Genomic DNA, 18452 nt, shown 5'->3' on the forward strand with positions numbered 1-18452 from the left:
TGCCATCCTTCGTAAAACGTGGTACCTGGAATTAGACAATATTTCAGCTGAGGCCAAACCAATGATTTATGAAGGTTTAGAATAGCTTTATTGCTTTTGTACTCTAGGTGCCAGCCGTGGCTCAGTGGATAGCACTCCCATCCCCGAATCAGTCAGTTAAAGGTTCAAGTTCCTCTCCAGGGACTGGAGCACAAAATCTGCACTGACACTAGAGTACAGTACTGAGAAAGTGCTGTACCAGCTTTTGGGTGGGACATTTAACTGAGGCCCAGTCTGTCATTTCAGGTGAAAGAAATAGGTGGCAGCATTCAAAGAAAAGCAGGGAGTTCTCCCCGGTGTCCAAGTCAATATTTATCCCTCAATCAACATCACTAAAAAAAAGATTATCCAGTCAGTAACACATTGATGTATGTGGGATCTTGTTTTGGCTGCCACGTTCCCTACATTAAAACAGTGACTACACTTTAACAAGTACGTGTAAAGTGCTTTAGGACATCTGGAGGTTGTGAAAGGCACTATAGAAATGCAAGATAAAAACAGAAAATGCTGGAACTACTCAGCAGATCAGGAAGCATCTGTGGAGAAAGAAACAGAGTTAACATTTCAGGTCAATGACCTTTTGTTAGAACTGGAAAAGGTTTTAAACAAGTGAAAGGGAAGGAAAGAACAAAAGGGCACATCTGTGATAGGCTGGAAGGCAGGAAAGATCAACGCAAGGCTTTCTATTTTCTACTCAACGCAAATTATACAGGGATTCATTCAGTATTAAGTTTAAAGCTTTCAATTTAGGAGAGTAAAGCAGCAGAGGGTAAGCACCAGGGAGGGAGGGAGAGTGTGAGCACACCCATAGAATCATAGAAATTTACAGCACGGAAGGAGGCTATTTTGGTGTCCACACCTGCCGACAAAGAGCTATCCAGCCTAATCCCACTTTCCAGCCCTTGGTCCGTAGCCCTGTAGGTTACAGCACTTCAAGTGCGCACCCAAGTACTTTTTAAATGTGGTGAGGGTTTCTGTCTCCTGCCTCTACCACCCTTTCAGGCAGTGAGTTCCAGGTCCCCTCCACCTTCTGGGTGAAGAAATTTCCCCTCATATCCCCTCTAAACCTCCTACCAATTATTTTAAATCCATGCCCCCTGGTTATTGACCCCTCTGCTAAGGGAAACAGGTCCATCCTATCCACTCTATCCAAGCCCTCATAATTTTATACACCTCAATCAGGTCTCCCCTCAGCCTCCTCTGTTCCAAGGAAAACAGACCCAGCCTATCCAATCTTTCCTCATAGCTCGTAAATCTCCTCTGCACCCTCTCCAGTGCAGTCACATCTTTCCTATAATGCGGTGACCAGAACTGCACGCAGTATCTAGCTGAGGCCTAACCAGTGTTTTATACAGTTCAAGCATAATCCCCCCCCCTGCTCTTGTACTCTATGCCTCGGCTAATAAAGGCAAGCATCATAGGAACAGGAGGCGGCTACTCTGCCCCTCCGAGCCGGTCCAGGGAAGGAAAGACTCGGGCAGAGCTCAACTGCAAGGGGAGAGGAGGGGAGCTCGGACGGTGGAAGGCTAGAGTCTCCTCACCGGGAGCGGGCCTGACGGAGGTGAGCGGAGCCTGCACACTCACCAACAGGTAGCTCGGCTGCTGCAGGGGCAGGGCCACCATGGTCCCCCCACAGACCCTGCCCCGCTGCAGCAAGCGCTCACACAGCTTCTCCAGCGCCGCCTCGCACCCAACCAGCAGCTCGGGGCCCGCTCCGGCTTCAATCCGCCGCGCCTCGGCTCAGCAGCCTCCCACAGCAACATCACGTGGGAGGGAGAATCCGGGCTCTGATTGGAGGAGAGAGAGTCAGAATTTGATAGCGAGCTGATGATTGGATGAGCGAGCGCCTGAGAGAACTGGCGGACAGGAGGAGTGAGACAGGGCTGATGATTGGTGCAAAGCGAGCGGGGGAGGATTGGCAGAGCGTGGGGACAAGGTGTGAGAGAGAGCTGATGATTGGAAGAGAGCGGGAGAGGGTGTGAGAGAGAGCTGATGATTGGAAGAGAACGGGAGAGGGTGTGAGAAAGAGCTGATGATTGGATGAGCGAGCGCCTGAGCGAACTGGCGGACAGGAGGAGAGAGTCCGGGTTTGAGACAGAGCTGCTGATTGGTGCACAGAGCGCGGGCTGTGGGGAAGCGGGAGCAGAAGCGGCATGGCGATCAGGCCGAGCTCGGCCTCGTGCGGTCTTTGCCCGCCCGGTGATTTGTGTGAAGGAGATAAGTTTGAAACAACCCAACCCCGAAAGTTGGGCAATGACTAAATCCCAGCAGTCGGCCCCGTGTGAAAGGCTTGTCAGGCCTGGCCTGCGGTAACTATAGGAACCGACCAGAGCGCAGTGTGGCGGCAACCGGCGGGGCCTGCGCTTGGGGACAGGCCGTGTGGGGAAAGGGAAAGGCCGGCTGTTGTTTGGTGGGGTATAAATTGGATCGAATCGATCAAGTGGGTGGGTGAGGTGACTTTACCCACTAAATTCGGTAAACGCTGACCGGGCTCAGACTCTGCCTCCTGCTGGGACCGTTCACTCAGTCCCCACAAAGCTGATGGCTCAACAACTGGCAACAGTGCAGTCACACGGGCCTTGGACCTTAAGTGTCAGGTATAACAAGAAACCTGAAAGGGGAGAGTCCAAGGTTGAAGGTACAAATTGATGCTTTCTAGGGGTGTCTCAGTATATCCCCATGGAAAGAAAATTTAAATTTTAAGTTTAAAAATTAAGCATCCTCATTTAATGTTGAAGCATTTTATACTTTACAATTAATAGATTCTTTTTAATTTGAAAAAGGCAAAACAAAGACTTCTTTGGATTTTTAACTGATCAACCACACCATCATCCCCAAGAGTTACCTTAATAGTTCGCCCCCACATCTAACCCCTCACCATCCAAGTGCACAAAGTGACTCAACTCTCCGCAGTCCTAATTCATCCTTTCAAAGTGACTTTCCTCTCCAACACTCTTAGTCCAGCTGACAATTTTTTCCCTCTTTCCCCTCCACCCGCACCTGAGCCTGGATTTATCTTCCCTCAGTTAAAGGGCAGTCTTGCCCAACACCTGTTCATTCTGGCAATCTTTCCCAGCTCAGAATGCTGCTCTTAACTGTTTCCTTTTCCCTCCCAAAACACTGTTTGCAACTTATCTGCTCTTTGCTTCATTCTCCCTTTCTTAATCTTCCCTTTCCCTTCTCACCCCATCCTGGCACTGTTCTCTTCTCCAGTTAAACATGGTGGTCTTCCCAGTCTCCGCCCTCAGCCCTGCTCGCTCTTACACCGATGGCATTGTTCAGTTGGATGGAGGTGGAGGTTCTTCCACCAAGAGACGATCCTGGGAACTTCTGTGCAAGGCCAGGATATGGCGAAGTTACGGCGGCAAGGTGCTGCCGCGGCTGTGGATTTTTGGCTCTCGAGGTTTCTGCTCATTTGTTGGTGTGTACAGTTCAGCAATTCCAAGGTACTTCGCTTGTTTGTGTTTAGTAAACAAAAAGAAAGTATTATTATCAAGGGATTCCATGGACTGAGGATCTGTCTCTATTATCAGTATTATGTCTGTAAGCACTGAAATTTTTTAGGAAATTCTGACAGGGTGACTGGGCACTTTGGTGAAGAACATGTAATGCCTTATATATGAGTCAGGGAAGCCTTAAACAGTTGTTTTGAGGTGTCTCGCAGGAACTCTAGTTCAGTTTGGGCTCCCCATAATACTTCTGAATCAATGAGGAACCTCGTCTGACTCGGTAAGTGGGGATCTAACGCAACGTTAATGTTGTGGTTTCGGTACAACCTCACAAACACAGGTTTTAAGATGGCTGATAACTTCAGGAAGCCAGTCAGGTGACTCTCTTTATTGTTGTAAACAGCAATGGCTGCAGTGCCACAGTAGTCCACTAGATGGAGCTATATATATTACACTTCTCCCTCAATTATAACAACAATCATTATACATAACTTACATGGTTATACATAACAAAGGATATGGACATATTTTGCCATATTTACAAATCAAGCTTAACCACTTGTTTTCTGTTTCGAAGAGGATATCTTTGCTCTCGAACAGAACCTTCCAAACATGATGTCGAGTTTAGACTCATTCGAGGTCAATCCTGAGGAAAGTTTTCCTCCAAGGAATGCCCTTGATCTACTACAACTTCAGACTGTTTATCTGCCTGACTCGGACTCAGACTTAAATTCTGACTTTCTCTTGGACTTGTTTCCAGTACATTTAATGTAGGATATGCGACTGGTACTTTACTTTCATCAAAACTATGATGAGTCAGAAATAATCGAATCATTCCAACTTTTAACTCTGTCCATGTCTGTAGATAAAATATGATCAATGTAAACAAACCCAAACTGTCCATGATCAAACACCTTGACCAAATATGTGCGAGGACCACATATCTTCACCACTCTCCCTGGTAACCATTTTACTCATTTATGGTGATGGTTCTTCACTCTCACCTTCTGATTTAATTTCACAATTCTCTCTTTTACTCTATCTCTACCATGATTCTCTTTCTGTCTTAATTGTTTCTCTTCTATGGACTGTGCCAAGTTTGGTTTTAACAACGAGATTCTGATCCGTGGTGTCGTTTGAGAAACAACTCTGCTGGTGTTCTATGGTGTATGAGAAGTATTACAATACATAATTAGCCACTTTGTGGTCCAATGACAACTGTCGTTTGGATTTAGATCCAACATCTATTTGATGAGGGCACATTTTACAATTTGTACAGTGCGTTCTGCTGCACCATTTGAAGCAGGGTGGTACGGGGGAACCTTTGTATGTTTCACACCATTTTTGCTTGCGAACTGCAAATTCTTTTGAACAAAATTGTTCTCCATTATCAGAAACAATTTCTTCTAGGAGGCCAAATGAAGAAAATAATCTTCACAAAATGTTTAACATTTTACTTGTTTTCCACATTGGAAACACCTCGACCCACTTCGAATGGCTATCAATCACAATGAACAATTGTCCTTCTAGCTCAGGAAAATCGATATGTAACCGTTGCCACACCCAGGGGGCCATTTCCATGGCTGTAATGGTACTAATGGTTTCTTGCTTACCAATTGACATGTCGTACACTGACTGACGGTATACTCTATATCTTTATCTAGATCTGGCCACCATAAGTAACTGTGCAAAACTCTTGGTCAAGCACATTCCCAGGTGCTGGTCATGAAGATCTAATAATTTGGACCTGAATTTATTTGGTATAACCACTCTTGCACCCCACATGATATAATCTTTAGCGACTGATAATTTATTCCTACGAATGAAGAATGGATGAATATATTTGTCTAGTTACCTGGTTTGGCCAGTCATTTGTGATGTAATCATACTCTTTTGACATAACTGGATCACGTTTGGTTGCTCTACCGATCTCTTTATCTGTGACTGGCAGTTCATCAATGTATGAAAAATAGAACACTTCTTCGCTATTGGGTGTAACTTGTTATGGGGAAGGCAACCTAGACATAGCATCATCATTACTGTGATCAGTTGATCATCTGTATTCAATATCATATGTATATGCTGACAAAATCAAAGCCCATCTGTGCATTCGGGCTGCAGCTAATGTTGAAACTGGGGACTTTGGATGGAGGATTGTTGTCAGGGGCTTATGGTCCATAACGATGGTAAACTTACGACCATACAAGTATTTGTGGAACTTCTTGACCCCAAAAATTAATGCCAAAGCTTTCCTTTCGATTTGTGTATAATTACGCTCACTGGCACTGAGTGCATGAAACAAAAGCAATTGGTCTCTCCTCCCCACTATGTAGTACATAAGAGATCATTGCCCTAACTCCATATGAAGAGGCATCACATGCTAGCTTGATCTCCTTAGATACGTCATAGTGAACTAACATGCTCTCTACCAATTGGCTTTTACACTCCTTGAATCCTGTATCGCATTCTTCTGACCGCTTCCAATGGACCTGTTTTTTCAACAGCTCATTCAGTGGATGTAATACTGTAGCTAAATTTGGTAGTAACTTCCCATAATAGTTCAAAAGACCCAAAAATGATCGAAGTTCAGTGACATTCTTGGGAGTGGGTGCATTTTTGATTGCATCCAGCTTTCCCTTGGTTGGATGTAAACCATCTTTGTCTAGTCTGTGCCCTAAATACTCCACTGAGTTTTGAAATAATTCACACTTGCGAGCAGTCACTCGTACTCTGTGCATCTCTAGCCGTTTGAGGACTTCATTCAATATGTTACTATGTATTTTCCTGTTTGGTGCTGAAATGAGTATGTCATCTAAATAACATACTACCCCCTTCAATACCTTTGCAAAATCCCCTTGGAATATGGCTTGGGCGGAAGACACTCAACGGTAGCCTATTAAACTGATATAGGCCAAGAATGACTTGGACTCCTCATCTAGTTCAAGTTGTAAGTAGGCATTCGTAAGATCCAACTTTGAGAAGATCTGACCACCTGTCAGTGTTGTGAACAAATCTTCTACATTTGGCAATGTATTGGGGAGATTGCCCTCTAGAACCTGGTTTATGGTTACTTTTTAATCACTACACAACCTTACCTTACCATCGGAATTGGGTACGACGACAATGGGTGTAGCCCAATTACATAGATCTATCTTAGAGATAATGTTCTCGGTCTCTAGTCTGAGTTCTTGCTCAACTTTCTTCTTGAGTACATATGATACGGGATGTGGCTTGCAGTAAACTGGTCTAGCGTCCTGTACATAGAAACATAGAAAATAAGAGCAGTAGTAGGCCATTCGGCCCTTCGAGCCTGCACTACCATTCAATATGATCATGACTAATCCTATCTCAACACCATATTCCTGCTTTTTCTCCCCATACCCCTTGATGCCTTTTGTGTCCTGAAATCTATCTAACTCCTTAAATATATTCAGTGACTTGGTCTCCACAGCCTTCTGTGGTAGAGAATTCCACAGGCTTACCACCCCCTGAGTGAAAACATTTCTCCTCATCTCGGTCCTAAATTTCCTACCCCGTATCGTGAGACTATGAACCCTTGTTCTAGACTTCCCAGCCAGGGGAAACATCCTCCCCGCATCCAGTCTGTCCAATCTTGTCAGAATTCTATACGCTTCAATGAGATTCCCTCCCATTCTTCTAAACTCTAGTGAATGCAGACTTACTCGACCCAATCTCTCCTCATACGACAGTCCTGCCATCACAGGAATCAGTCTGGTGAACCTTCGCTGCACTCCCTCTATAGCAAGTATATAATTTCTTGGATCAGGAGACCAAAACTGTACACAATACTCCAGGTGCGGTCTCACCAAGGCCCTGTATAACTGTAGTAAGACATCCTTGCTCCTGTACTCAAATCCTCTTGCAATGAAGGCCAACATACCATTTGTCTTCCTAACTGCTTGTTGCACCTGCATGTTTGCTTTCAATGATTGGTGTACAAGGACCTGTTTATTCCTACGATTACTGCAGTACCCTTGTTACATGCATCTCAAATTTTCTGTTTTATGCCATCCCCTGCATTGCCGCTACTGTTGGGAGTCCTATAGACAACTCCCACCAATGTTTTCTGCCCCTTGGTGCTCCTTAGCTCCACCCAGACTGATTCTACATCTTGATTTCCTGAACCAATATCCTTTCTCACTATTGCTCTGATTTCATCCTTTACTAACAATGCCACACCACCCCCATTTCCTTTTTGCCTGTCCTTCCTAAATATCGAATATCCTTGGATATTCAGTTTCCAACCCTGCAACCATGTGTCCGTAATTGCAACTATATTGTATCTGTTCACATTTATTTGCGCTGTTAATTCATCTACCTTATTAAACATGCTTTGTGCATTCAGATACAATGCTGTTAGATTTGTCTTTTTAACATTATTAGACATCTTAACATTATTTTGTACTAAAGCCCTATTTGTCTTCTTGCTATTTTTTTCTTACCTGGTCCCTATTTGTTAGTGCACTCTTTTGTTTGTATGCTCTGTCCCTTCCTGACATCATCTGGTTATCCTTACCACAATCACTTTCCTGCATTACTTCCTTTTCTTTTCTCTTTAGCATTCCACTGTGACCGTCCTCCTCCCGCCACCCCCCCCCCCTTTATTTAGTTTAAAGTCCTGTCTACCTCCCTAGTTATTCAGTTCGCTAGAACTCTGGTTCAGGTGTAGTCCGTCCCCATGGAACAGCACACTCCCGCGTATTGGTGCCAATGCCCCACATATCGAAACCTACTTCTCCCACACCAACCTCTGAGCCACACATTCATCTCCCTGATTCTCTTGACCCTATGCCAATTTGCTCGTGGCTCAGATAATAATGCAGAGATTATTACCGTTTGTGGTTCTGCTTTTCAATTTAGTCCCTAGCTGTTCAAACTCTCTCAGCAGATCATCTTTCTTAGTCCTGCCTATGTCATTGTATCACGACAACTGGATCCTCCCCCTCCCATTCCAAGTTCTTCTCCAGCCTGGAGGAGATGTCCTTTACCCTGGCACCGGATAGGCAACACAGCCTTCGGGATGCATGTTCTCGGCTGCAGAGAACCCTATCTATCCCCCTAACTATACTGTCCCCTACTACAACCACCTGCCTCTTTACTCCCCTCCCCCCCCCCCCCCCACTTGAATGGCTTTCTGCACCACGATGCCTTGGTCAGTTTGCTCGTCCACCCCGCAGTCTGCACACTTGTCCACAAGGGTTGCAAGAACCTCAGATCTATTGAACAAGTTCAGGGACTGAGGCTCCTGCAATACTACCTCCTGGATTCCCTTACCTGCTTCACTCGCAGTCACACCCTCCTGTCCCTGACCATGTGTCAATTTAAAAGTATTTAACCTCGAGGATGTGGCTGCCTCTTGGAGCAAAAGGTCCAGGCAATGTACCCTGACACTTGCCTTGAAGCCTTAGATCAGACTGCCTGTTTCACAGAACACCTTCGGATACTTCTTGATGACATCATCCTTTGATACAAATCTCGTTTCAACATGAAAAATCTCACTCCAATCCAGCTTCAGTGATCCCAACCAAGTTCTTCCTAGTAAGGCAGGCTTGTCTCCTGCCACTACTAAGAGAGGCAAGCTCTGAAATTGATCCTTGTATTTCACCGGTACGGTGATATGACCTACCACAGGAATGTTCTCTCCCGAGTAGCCTCGCAGCTCTATCTTGTATTTCTCCAATGGGCAATCACGCAATTTGTCGAGGTATAGCGATTCCGGTACTACGCTCACGGATGCACCAGTGTCGATTTCCATGGGCATCTTGGCTCCTGCAACATCTACGTGGACGATACTTTTCAAATCGCTTTTAGTTAACCTCGTGCTCCTGATGATGTGTAATTCTAAAACTTCCTTGTCCTGTTGTTTTTCTTCCATGCTATGTAGTCTCTGGGGATTTCTACTTTATAGCTTTGAAAGTTGGTTTACTCTTCAGTCGGCATGCCTTCGTAAGATGCCCAGTTTTCCTGCAGAAGAAACACTCTGCTCAATGTTGTCCATATGTGAAGGCAATGTGTTGTCCCAGGCACCGATAGCATGACTTCAATGTTCTGTTACCATTGGCAGTTGCTGAGACCTTGGAGTCCAACTGCTTTTTGCTTTTAACCTGCAGGCGATTCACCTCGGTTGTCTGCCGACTGGAAATGGTATGAAATTCTCGGGAATATTGGTCGGCCATGTCTATTGATATAGCTGTCTGACAACCAAAATCAAAAGTCAAGTTAGGAGTTGTCAATAACTTTCTTCTGATTGCATCATTTTTTATCCCATAAACAAAGCGGTCACAGAATGCTCAGTCCTGAAAGTTTCCGAAATTATAGTGACTAGATAGCTTTTTTAATGCTACAATGATACTTTCGTCGGTGAACTGATCTTGTATTCCGAAACGATAACTTTAAGCAATTTCCAGGGGCTTAGGACTGTAGTGCTGTTAGAATCTGCTTAAGTGATGCGTCCTTTGGCTTGACTGGAGCGAGAACATTTTTCAGGGTTTCATACACCTCGGGCCCTGCTTCAGTTAAGAAAATAGCCCTTTGTCGTTCCAACACCACCTGGTTATGGTTTTCATCATCGGAGACTTCGATGATACTATTTGCGGTGAAAAACATTTCTAGCCGCTCCACATACGCTCCGAAACTTTCACGGTCGCGTTGAAACTTCCCCAAGTGCCCTATTCCCATAGCCGCGGCCATCTGGACTCTGGCAGTTCAACCAAATGTGTTTGTAATTTACCTTGGATTTTTAGCTATTGATCAAATCCGAGAAGCTCTCAAAGTCCGTCAGTTGGCTGAATCATTCACCAACAAAAATTTCAGCTAGGTTATCCAGTTATCGCATCCTTCGTTGCCAATGTTATGTTTTCGGTACAACCTCACAAACACACATGCTTTAAGATGGCTGATAACTTCAGAAACCAGTCAGATGACTCCCTCTTTATTGTTGTAAACAGCAATGGCTGCAATGCCACAGTAGTCCATTGGGTGGAGCTATATATATTAGTTAAGTCACAAGACCGAGCATACTCTTTGCTCTTTTCATTCAGTTGCACTAACAGGTGAACTAGATTCAAATGGATCTTTCGGATAAAGTTGGATTTGGAACCTTCATTTCCAAACTTGTTAAGCTCCTAAACACCAGAAATGCTTCAGTTTGCACTCTTTATTTTCCACTGTGGGTCTGAAAGAGATTGACTCCTCACTAAGATTTTGATCACAAGGGTTTGATGGCATTTACTTCCATCTGATTTAAGTGTTTAGAGAAGCACCTCAAACATTAACGGCTTGCTGCACTTCTCATTTTCCATCATAGCAATCACTGCATGCTCCAATTGTATACTTCCTCAGGCCCTTCCCATTGCAACTGGAGAACCACGAAGCACACTTTGAAGAAAGATCCTGACCAGCATGGCTGCAAGTGTGAGGTGGCTGGAAACTTACCCGTTCTCCAAAAAGGGCTGGCATGGTGACTTTCTACCTCTCCAGTATGCTCAGGATGAGGGGTGTAAATTGCTGTACAATATCAGTAAGGTGGGCCAGCAGATCAGAATTATTTACCACTTGATACTTTGTCTAACTCTGGATGGTCGTTCCTTTCTCCACATAGCAAGCACAAACATCTCTGCTTTCAGATGTCTGAGTTTTGGCTGAGATTTCTCTCTGCTTTTACTCAGAATCCTTAGGGAGATGGATATTGATGGAGTAACTGAGGTGAACAAGAAGGATGCTGAATAACAATGGGTATAGTTTGTTTGCAGCCTTGGATCACAAGCACATCCCACAAGCGCGCATGGTCAGGGACTGGAGAGTTGCATCTCTTGTCTCATTCCCACTGACGGGACTTTCTCCTTTCCTTAAATGGTACCTGTTTCATTGCACTCCTAGCCGATTCTGACTCTTCTGGGCTCCTGAGGATGTCATCAAGTTTGAGTCTTGCCAGAAATGCCAAGCGGACCAATGAGCAGGCAGGTTTTTCAAAATGCACCAATGGGAAGCCTCGATTGCTGCCAAATGCGGATCTTCCGTTCTTAATTGTTTAATAAATAGATTGTACAAAAAGAAAAAAGGGGTTGCAATTGGTTCTTATCTGTCAATAGAAGCCTGAATCCAAAAAAAACTTTACTTAACAATATTACCACCGAAAAGTTTCACTGCAGTGATAAGGATACATTCAATCCAATGCAGGGTAATGGAGGTCTTTGCATATGCACAATAAGAATTTGAGACTATTCCAAACACACAGGGGAGCTGGGGGGTGAATACTAACAGAAAATCAATAGGAAATGAGTGTTAGCGGCAGCCATCTTTGTCTAGGGCACTGTTGAGTTTCCAGAGGGGACATGCAGATTGCTGCGCCTCTGACAGGGAGCATAGTGTAGGTAGTGGTCAGTGAGCGTGTTAATATTCACCCATATCACTGGCTCTGCAGGGGAGAGCGGCTCTCACACTATATCAGGTGGCATTAAGGTCTCCAGTTCTTCTCATTTAATTCATTTTACAATTACAGTAAAGGGATATTTCACCACATTCTTCAACTGCTCTCTGAGCTTAGTCTGGGCCACGGCATAAATACTAGTGTTTGTGCACCAACTCAGGACCTGGAGCATGAATCCCATTTCTTGTACATGAAGTATCATCATCATAGGCAGTCCCCCGGGCTCGAAGATGACTTGCTTCCACAATAAAAATGAGTACTCAGGTGACTGGAACTCATTTTAAATGGTGGAAGATGCCTGTGCGTGAATTCTTAACGTGGGGTGGCTGGTGTGCAACAGCCACCACACGGGCTTGATAGAGCAAGGTCTTGGTCCGGTGCAAGGGGATCCAAGACGACTGGATACCAGGCTCTGCCACATGTGCCAATACATACACACAAGCTCAAACATACTCCTACTGTCCTCCTTCCCACAGGACACCTCTACGTGGAATTCATAGTACACAGTGTGAGCCTCACGACACAGCTTCGTTATTGGCCCGTGCTGCACCTTCCCTTGGTTATTTGCACACTGTTCCACCTCTGGGCTCTGTTCCACCATGCCTCGTCTCTCCTCTCCACTTCCGATCTCGCCGGTCCCTCCCTCTGCTCCTTGTCGGTCCCTCCCTCTGCTTCTCCTGCTGCTGAGTCCTGACCCCTCTACTCGGCTCCACCACGCTCCAAGAGATGCCACAAATCATCTATCTGCATTCTGATGACGTCTAATTTTGTCGCCCACTTCGGTTTTGTCGCCCTCTCGAGACCATTGTTGATTCTGCTGCTGTGGTGTCTAGCTTATAAGGAGGTATATATAGACTGATACCCCCAAACCACATTCGGCCCCATATAGAATACACTGCCCTTAATGGTATGAAATTCCCTGAGATAACAAATAGGAAAATGATGGATTTCCTTCAGCTTTTCATCTCTGGGACTCTCCCCACTGCTGTGACCCTGGAGTCTCCCGGGGGCTCTGCTGGCCATTAAAATGTGTCTGATGGTGAATGCATTGAGCAGCACAATCTGAACAAATTGTAGATTTGTTTACTCATTTCAGCATTGAGCTGATGTGCAGTCCTCGTTGTCCGTTGTCTGCAGTGTCGTGGACACAAGCAGTAATAGTTTCTCTTCCCATTCACATTGGGATAAAGTCATCTGAATTCTCTAATAAATAGTTAACGGTAGGTGCTCCTCTTCCCACAGTCTTACTGTTGCTGGGTTGATATTTCTTCTTTCATATGGTGGTAGCACATCAAATCAAATGTCAATTTCCAAGTCAAATATCCAAGCCAAAGCTTCTGGTGCAACAGCGTGGCTATTTGTAGGCTGCCTGCAAATTTATTTGAGGGCAGTGCTCAATGATGTGCTCCAGGGTCTGATTAGGAGCTCCACAGTCACATGATGGGGTTGCTTTAATCTTCCATCTCTTCTTAGGCAGTCCCCTGAAGTCGAGGATGACTTGCTTTCACACTAGAATGAGTTCTAATGAGTCCTATGCGGGATCTACAGACTGTCACAGGTGGGGAAGGTGGTGGTTGAAGGGACGGGTGGGTGGGGTGCTTGGTTTAATGTACGCTCCTGCTGTTTGTACTTTGCTTCTGCGTGCTCCCATCAAAGAAACTATAAAGTGTTCGGCACCTTCTCGGATGCTTCTCCATTTTAAGCGGTCTTGGGCCAGGGATTCCTAAGAGCGTCCTTGAAGCGTTTTCTCTGCCGAACTAATGTTGGTACACCTATCCTGCCAATGAAATTGCAGGATTTTGCGGAGGCAGTGTTGGTACTTCTCCAGTGCTTTGAGCCGCCTACAGTGCGTTGTCCATGTCTCTGAAGCAGATAGGAGGGTGGGTATCACTACTGCTCTGTAGACCATGAGCTCAGTGCTGGGTTTGAGATCTTGGTATTTAAACACTCTTTTTGTCAGGCAACTGAAGGCTGCACTGGCACACTGAAGGCAGTGTTGGATTTCGTCATCAATGTCTGCCCTTGCTGACAGAAGGCTCCCATGGTGTGGAAAATGGTCCATGCTGTCCAAGGTCTCATCATGGATCTTGATAATCAGGCGGCCTCCGAGTGTGCACAAACGTACTGTAATTCAACGACAGAGGTTCGAACAACCTTGGTTCTGGACTGGAGGCGACGGAGATTGAACAATTTCCAGTCCTGTAGATTAGCTCCACTCCAGCGGGGAGCTTGTTAAAGGTGAGATGAAGTATTGCAGCGAGAAAGATTGAGAAGCGCGTTGGTGCAATGATACAGCCTTGCTTGACCCCGATCTGCACTTGTATTGGGTCTGTGGTGGATCCGTTGGTCAGGCTGCATGTCATCGTGAAGCAGATGGAGGATGCTGACAAATTTTTGAGGACAGCCGAATTTCAGAAGGACACTCCATAATATCCCTCAGTTGACCGAGTCAAAGGCCTTTGTGAAGTTTTTTTTTAAAAAAGCCACGTACAGAGGTGGTTGCTGCTCCCGACATTTTTCCTGAATTCATCGCACAGTGAAAGTCATGTGCGTTGTACCTCTTATTGGACAGAATCCGCATTGCGACTCTGGGAGGAGCTCTTCAACCACTGGGAGGAGACAATTGAGGAGGATTCTTGCGATCATTTTCCCTGTGGCAGACAGCAGGGAAACTCCTCTGTAATTACCGCAATCGGACTCGTCTCCTTTCTTGAAGATAGTCACGGTTATGGCGTCTCTGAAATCACCTGGCATGCTCTCCTCCTTCCAAATAAGAGAGACTAGGTCATGGATTTGCACCATGCTTTAGTACTTCGGCGGAGTGTCCATCTGCTTTGGGTACCTTGTTTTTCAACTGTCGGATGGCCTTTCCAACCTCATACCGGGCTGGGATTTTAGCACGATAGTGGCGGGTAGCATGCTGCGGGATGGAGTCAAGTACACTCATGCCAAGGACAGAGTCTTGGTTAAGGAGATCTTCGAAGTGCTCCTTTCAATGGGCACTGTCTACCTCTCTGTCCTTGATGAGCACCTCTCCATTCTTAGCTTTCAGTGGGATAGGTCCTTGGGTGCTTAGGCTGGCCTTCTGCCTGGCTGCCATGTCTCGCTCAGGACGGCGATGCCAATGTCGAAGTGTCTGAGTTCCCGAGCAATGATAGCGGTGCGACGTTCAGATCTGTCACTGTTGGGGTTGTCCATGAGAGTCCTGAAGTTCCAAGTCCCAAACTTCATTTTAAAGGGTGGAAGATGCATGTGCAAGGTCTTGGTCCAATTGCAAGGGGATCCAAGATGATTGGAGACCAGGCTCTACTGCGTGGGCCTAGCACGCGCGCACACACATACTCCCACTAACCCCCTCCCTCAGAGCCACCCCCTGGTTTTCAGAGATTGCAGTGTAGGTGAGCACATTAACTTTGGAACAGCTTGTGAGCTTATCCATAAAATACTGACACTGTACCCCGGGCCCCATGCTCCAGCTCGCTGCTCTCCATTCGCAGGCTCTGCTGCATTTTTTACTGCTCTCCAGCGCTCACTCTTTGGCTGTTGGGTCTTTACTAATGACCGCGTATATTCTGGCCTCGAGTCCCAACCTCGATGATGGCCCCGACCTCCCCTACCTCAGCCCATCAGCTGCATCTTCCATCTATGGAGTAGGAAGCAGCATCAACCATGACCGATTCGGAGGCGGTTGATGGTTGTCCATTGTTCGCGAGGAAGTTGTAATCCTTCAGGTTGTACTGTGGGGTCCTCTAAGGAATCCATTTCCTATATCGCAGTTCTTACAAGTATTTTGCCATCAGTCATCAAGGCTAAGGGATGATTGCTGAAGTGCTTCGGCGATGATCCAAAATGGCCTAGATATTTGGGCTCAGGATTAGCAACAATCTCAATTCGAGCATCTTCTCCGTTTCCTCTCTGATAATAAGACACATTGGCAGCAGTACCTGAGGCTTGGGGAGAGTTACATTTCCATCAAAATTCAAAAAAAAACATTCATTTCCAGCTCACAGTTTCATCCCAAGATAACCCTGATTGGCCATGGCACATTATTGCATGAACAGTCAACTTCTTTCTTTGAATACTCTTCTTGTTTCAAAATGTTGGCTTTATTCCTGCCACAATCTGAGCATTCTGACTGTAAATGTGAGGAGACCGAGCTGGTTATAGCTGCTACACTGTCCTTACTCTCATTTATTGATTGTTCTTTAACTTGGATAGGAGAAATTTGGTCATGGAGTCTGCAGACCAGATCTCTGAAATAGCAATGAATCTGACTGGTTCTTTGCAGCAAGATGGCCATTAGAACCTACTGAGAGACAAATCTGTTGGTGGAGATGGTTAACCAGACTGTCCATCTGATTTCATGATGCTTATCCGTGGCAACATCCGATACAAGGCAGAATGGAAAAATGGCGTCATTGTTTCGCGTACAGAGATCAAGTTGCTAGAGTTAACTTGAGCAACTTCCTTCATTTTGTCCAAGACATCAGATAGGTGACTTAGCCTAGAACTTCCACAATTGCGAAGTTGCTTTTGGATGACTTTTTCTTGTCACATATTGAACAACAAATGATAGGCACTGCTGATCTGGGTGGGAAAAGATTCCTTGGTCATTATCAGGTTTGGGGCCTTCTCCACATGTTCCAGATCGCCAAGGATTGTCTTGCTAAAACCAGTGTTGAAATGTTGACAAATTTCATGTCCTTCTGTCAAGACCTTCAACAACAATTATGTAGCGCCATTAATGGAATAAAACGTCCCAAGGTGCTCCAAGGAGTGTTATAAAAATATATTTTTGACACCGAGACTTATAAGGAGATGCTTTGGGCAGATAACCAAAAGCTTGGGCGACGAGGTAGGTTTTAAGGAGTGTTTTAAAGGAGGAACGAGAAGTGGAGAGGCAGAGAGATTTAGGGAGGGAATTCGAGTTTAGAACTTAGGCAACTGAAGGCACGGCCACCAATGGTGGAGCACTTAAAATCAGTAATGTTCAAAAGACCAGAATAGGCAGAGCGCAGAGGTCTAAGTGGATTATGGGGCTGAAGGAGATAACACCGATAAGGAGGGGCGAAGCCATGGAGAGATTTGAAAACAAGGATGAGAATGTTAAAATTGTGATGTTGCTTAACTGGGCACCAATGTAGGTCACAAAGCACAGGGGAGATTGGTGGGCCGGTCTTGGTGTGAGTTAGCGCATGGGTGGCATGAGTTTTGGATGACCTCAAGTTTATGGAGGGTAGAACTAAGAAGTCTGGCCAGGAGTGCAATGGAATAAACAGATCTAGAGGTGATAAAGGCAGGAATGAGGCTTTCGGCATCAGAAAATTGAAGTAAAAGTGGAGACAGGCGATATTACGAAGGTGGAAATGGGCAGTCTTAGTGATAGAATTGATATGAGGTTGGAAGCTCCATTCATGATCAAATATGACACCAGGGTTGGGGACAGACTTGGTCAGCCTTAGACAGTTGTCCGGGAGAGAAATCGATTCAGTGGAAAGGGAATGGAGTTTGTGGCATGAATAGAAGACAATGGCTTCGGTCATCCTGATGTTCAATTGGAGGAAATTTCTACTCATCCTGTGGTGGAAGTTGGACAAACAGTCTGATAGTATAGAGGTGGTGTCGGATTCAAGAGAGGTGGAGAAGAGGTAGAGCTGGGTATCATCAGCGTCCATGTGAAAACTCATGTGTTGTCGGATGATGTCACAGAGGGGCAGCGTGTATTCTAGAAATGGGGGGGGGGGGCCCCAAGGATAGATCCTTGGGGGACGCCAGGTGTGACCGTACGGTATTTGGATTCAAATTCATTGCAGGTGATTCTATGGTTACGCTGGCAAGTTAGGAATGATACCAGGCGAGTGCAGTCCCAATCCAGCTGGACGACAGTGGAGAGACATCGGAGCAGAATTTTGTGGTCAAGTGTGTCAAAGGCTGCAGACAGGTCCAGAAGGACAAGGGATAGATTACCTTTGTTGCAGCCAGTTAGGATGATTTATTGTTGGAGATGAGGGAGGTGGTTTGAGAAGATGGTTAGTGGTGGACAGAAAAAGCCTGGTATTTTTACCATCTGAGATGATAGAATATTGGGCATCATCATCAGAGGCAGTCCCTCGCAATCGAGGAAGACTTGCTTCCATTCTAAGTGAGTTTTCAGATCCAATACGGGAATTACAGTCTCTGTCACAGGTGGGACAGACAATGGTTGAGGGAAGGATGGGGAGTCTGGCTTGCCGCACACTCCTTCCGCTGTCTGCGCTGGATTTCTGCATGCTCTTGGCGACGAGACTCGAGGTGCTCAGCGCCCTCCCGGATGCTCTTCATCCACTTAGGGCGGTCTTTGGCCAGGGATTCCCAGGTGTCGGTGGGGATGTTGCACTTTATCAAGGAGGCTTTGAGGGTGTCCTTGAAACGTTTCCTCTGCCCACCTGGGGCTCGCTTGTCGTGTAGGAGTTCTGAGCAGAGCATTTGCTTTGGGAGTCTTATGTCGGGCACACGGACAATGTGGCCAGCCCAAC

At 45.8% G+C, this 18452-nt stretch overlaps 2 protein-coding genes across 6 annotated transcripts in view; one reads left to right on the plus strand and one right to left on the minus strand.

Moving 5' to 3' along the window:
• smpd4 (sphingomyelin phosphodiesterase 4) overlaps nt 1-1795 on the minus strand; it is a 64556-nt gene extending 62761 nt beyond the window's left edge. For all 3 annotated transcript variants that reach the window (XM_070887511.1, XM_070887509.1, XM_070887510.1), the window contains exon 1: nt 1624-1795. In XM_070887511.1, coding sequence (XP_070743612.1) covers nt 1624-1662 — 39 coding nt within the window. In that variant the 5' untranslated portion in view covers nt 1663-1795. The remainder of the gene's footprint in view (nt 1-1623) is intronic.
• A 380-nt stretch (nt 1796-2175) lies between these two features.
• LOC139268802 (uncharacterized) overlaps nt 2176-18452 on the plus strand; it is a 67585-nt gene continuing 51308 nt past the window's right edge. For all 3 annotated transcript variants that reach the window (XR_011594110.1, XR_011594111.1, XM_070887516.1), the window contains exon 1: nt 2176-3485. Coding sequence is in view for 1 of the 3 variants with exons in the window: in XM_070887516.1 (XP_070743617.1) it covers nt 3259-3485 (227 nt within the window). In the remaining 2 variants the exon portion in view is untranslated. The remainder of the gene's footprint in view (nt 3486-18452) is intronic.

The sequence above is a fragment of the Pristiophorus japonicus genome, chromosome 8, assembly GCF_044704955.1.
Source record: "Pristiophorus japonicus isolate sPriJap1 chromosome 8, sPriJap1.hap1, whole genome shotgun sequence".
Taxonomy (NCBI): domain Eukaryota; kingdom Metazoa; phylum Chordata; class Chondrichthyes; family Pristiophoridae; genus Pristiophorus; species Pristiophorus japonicus.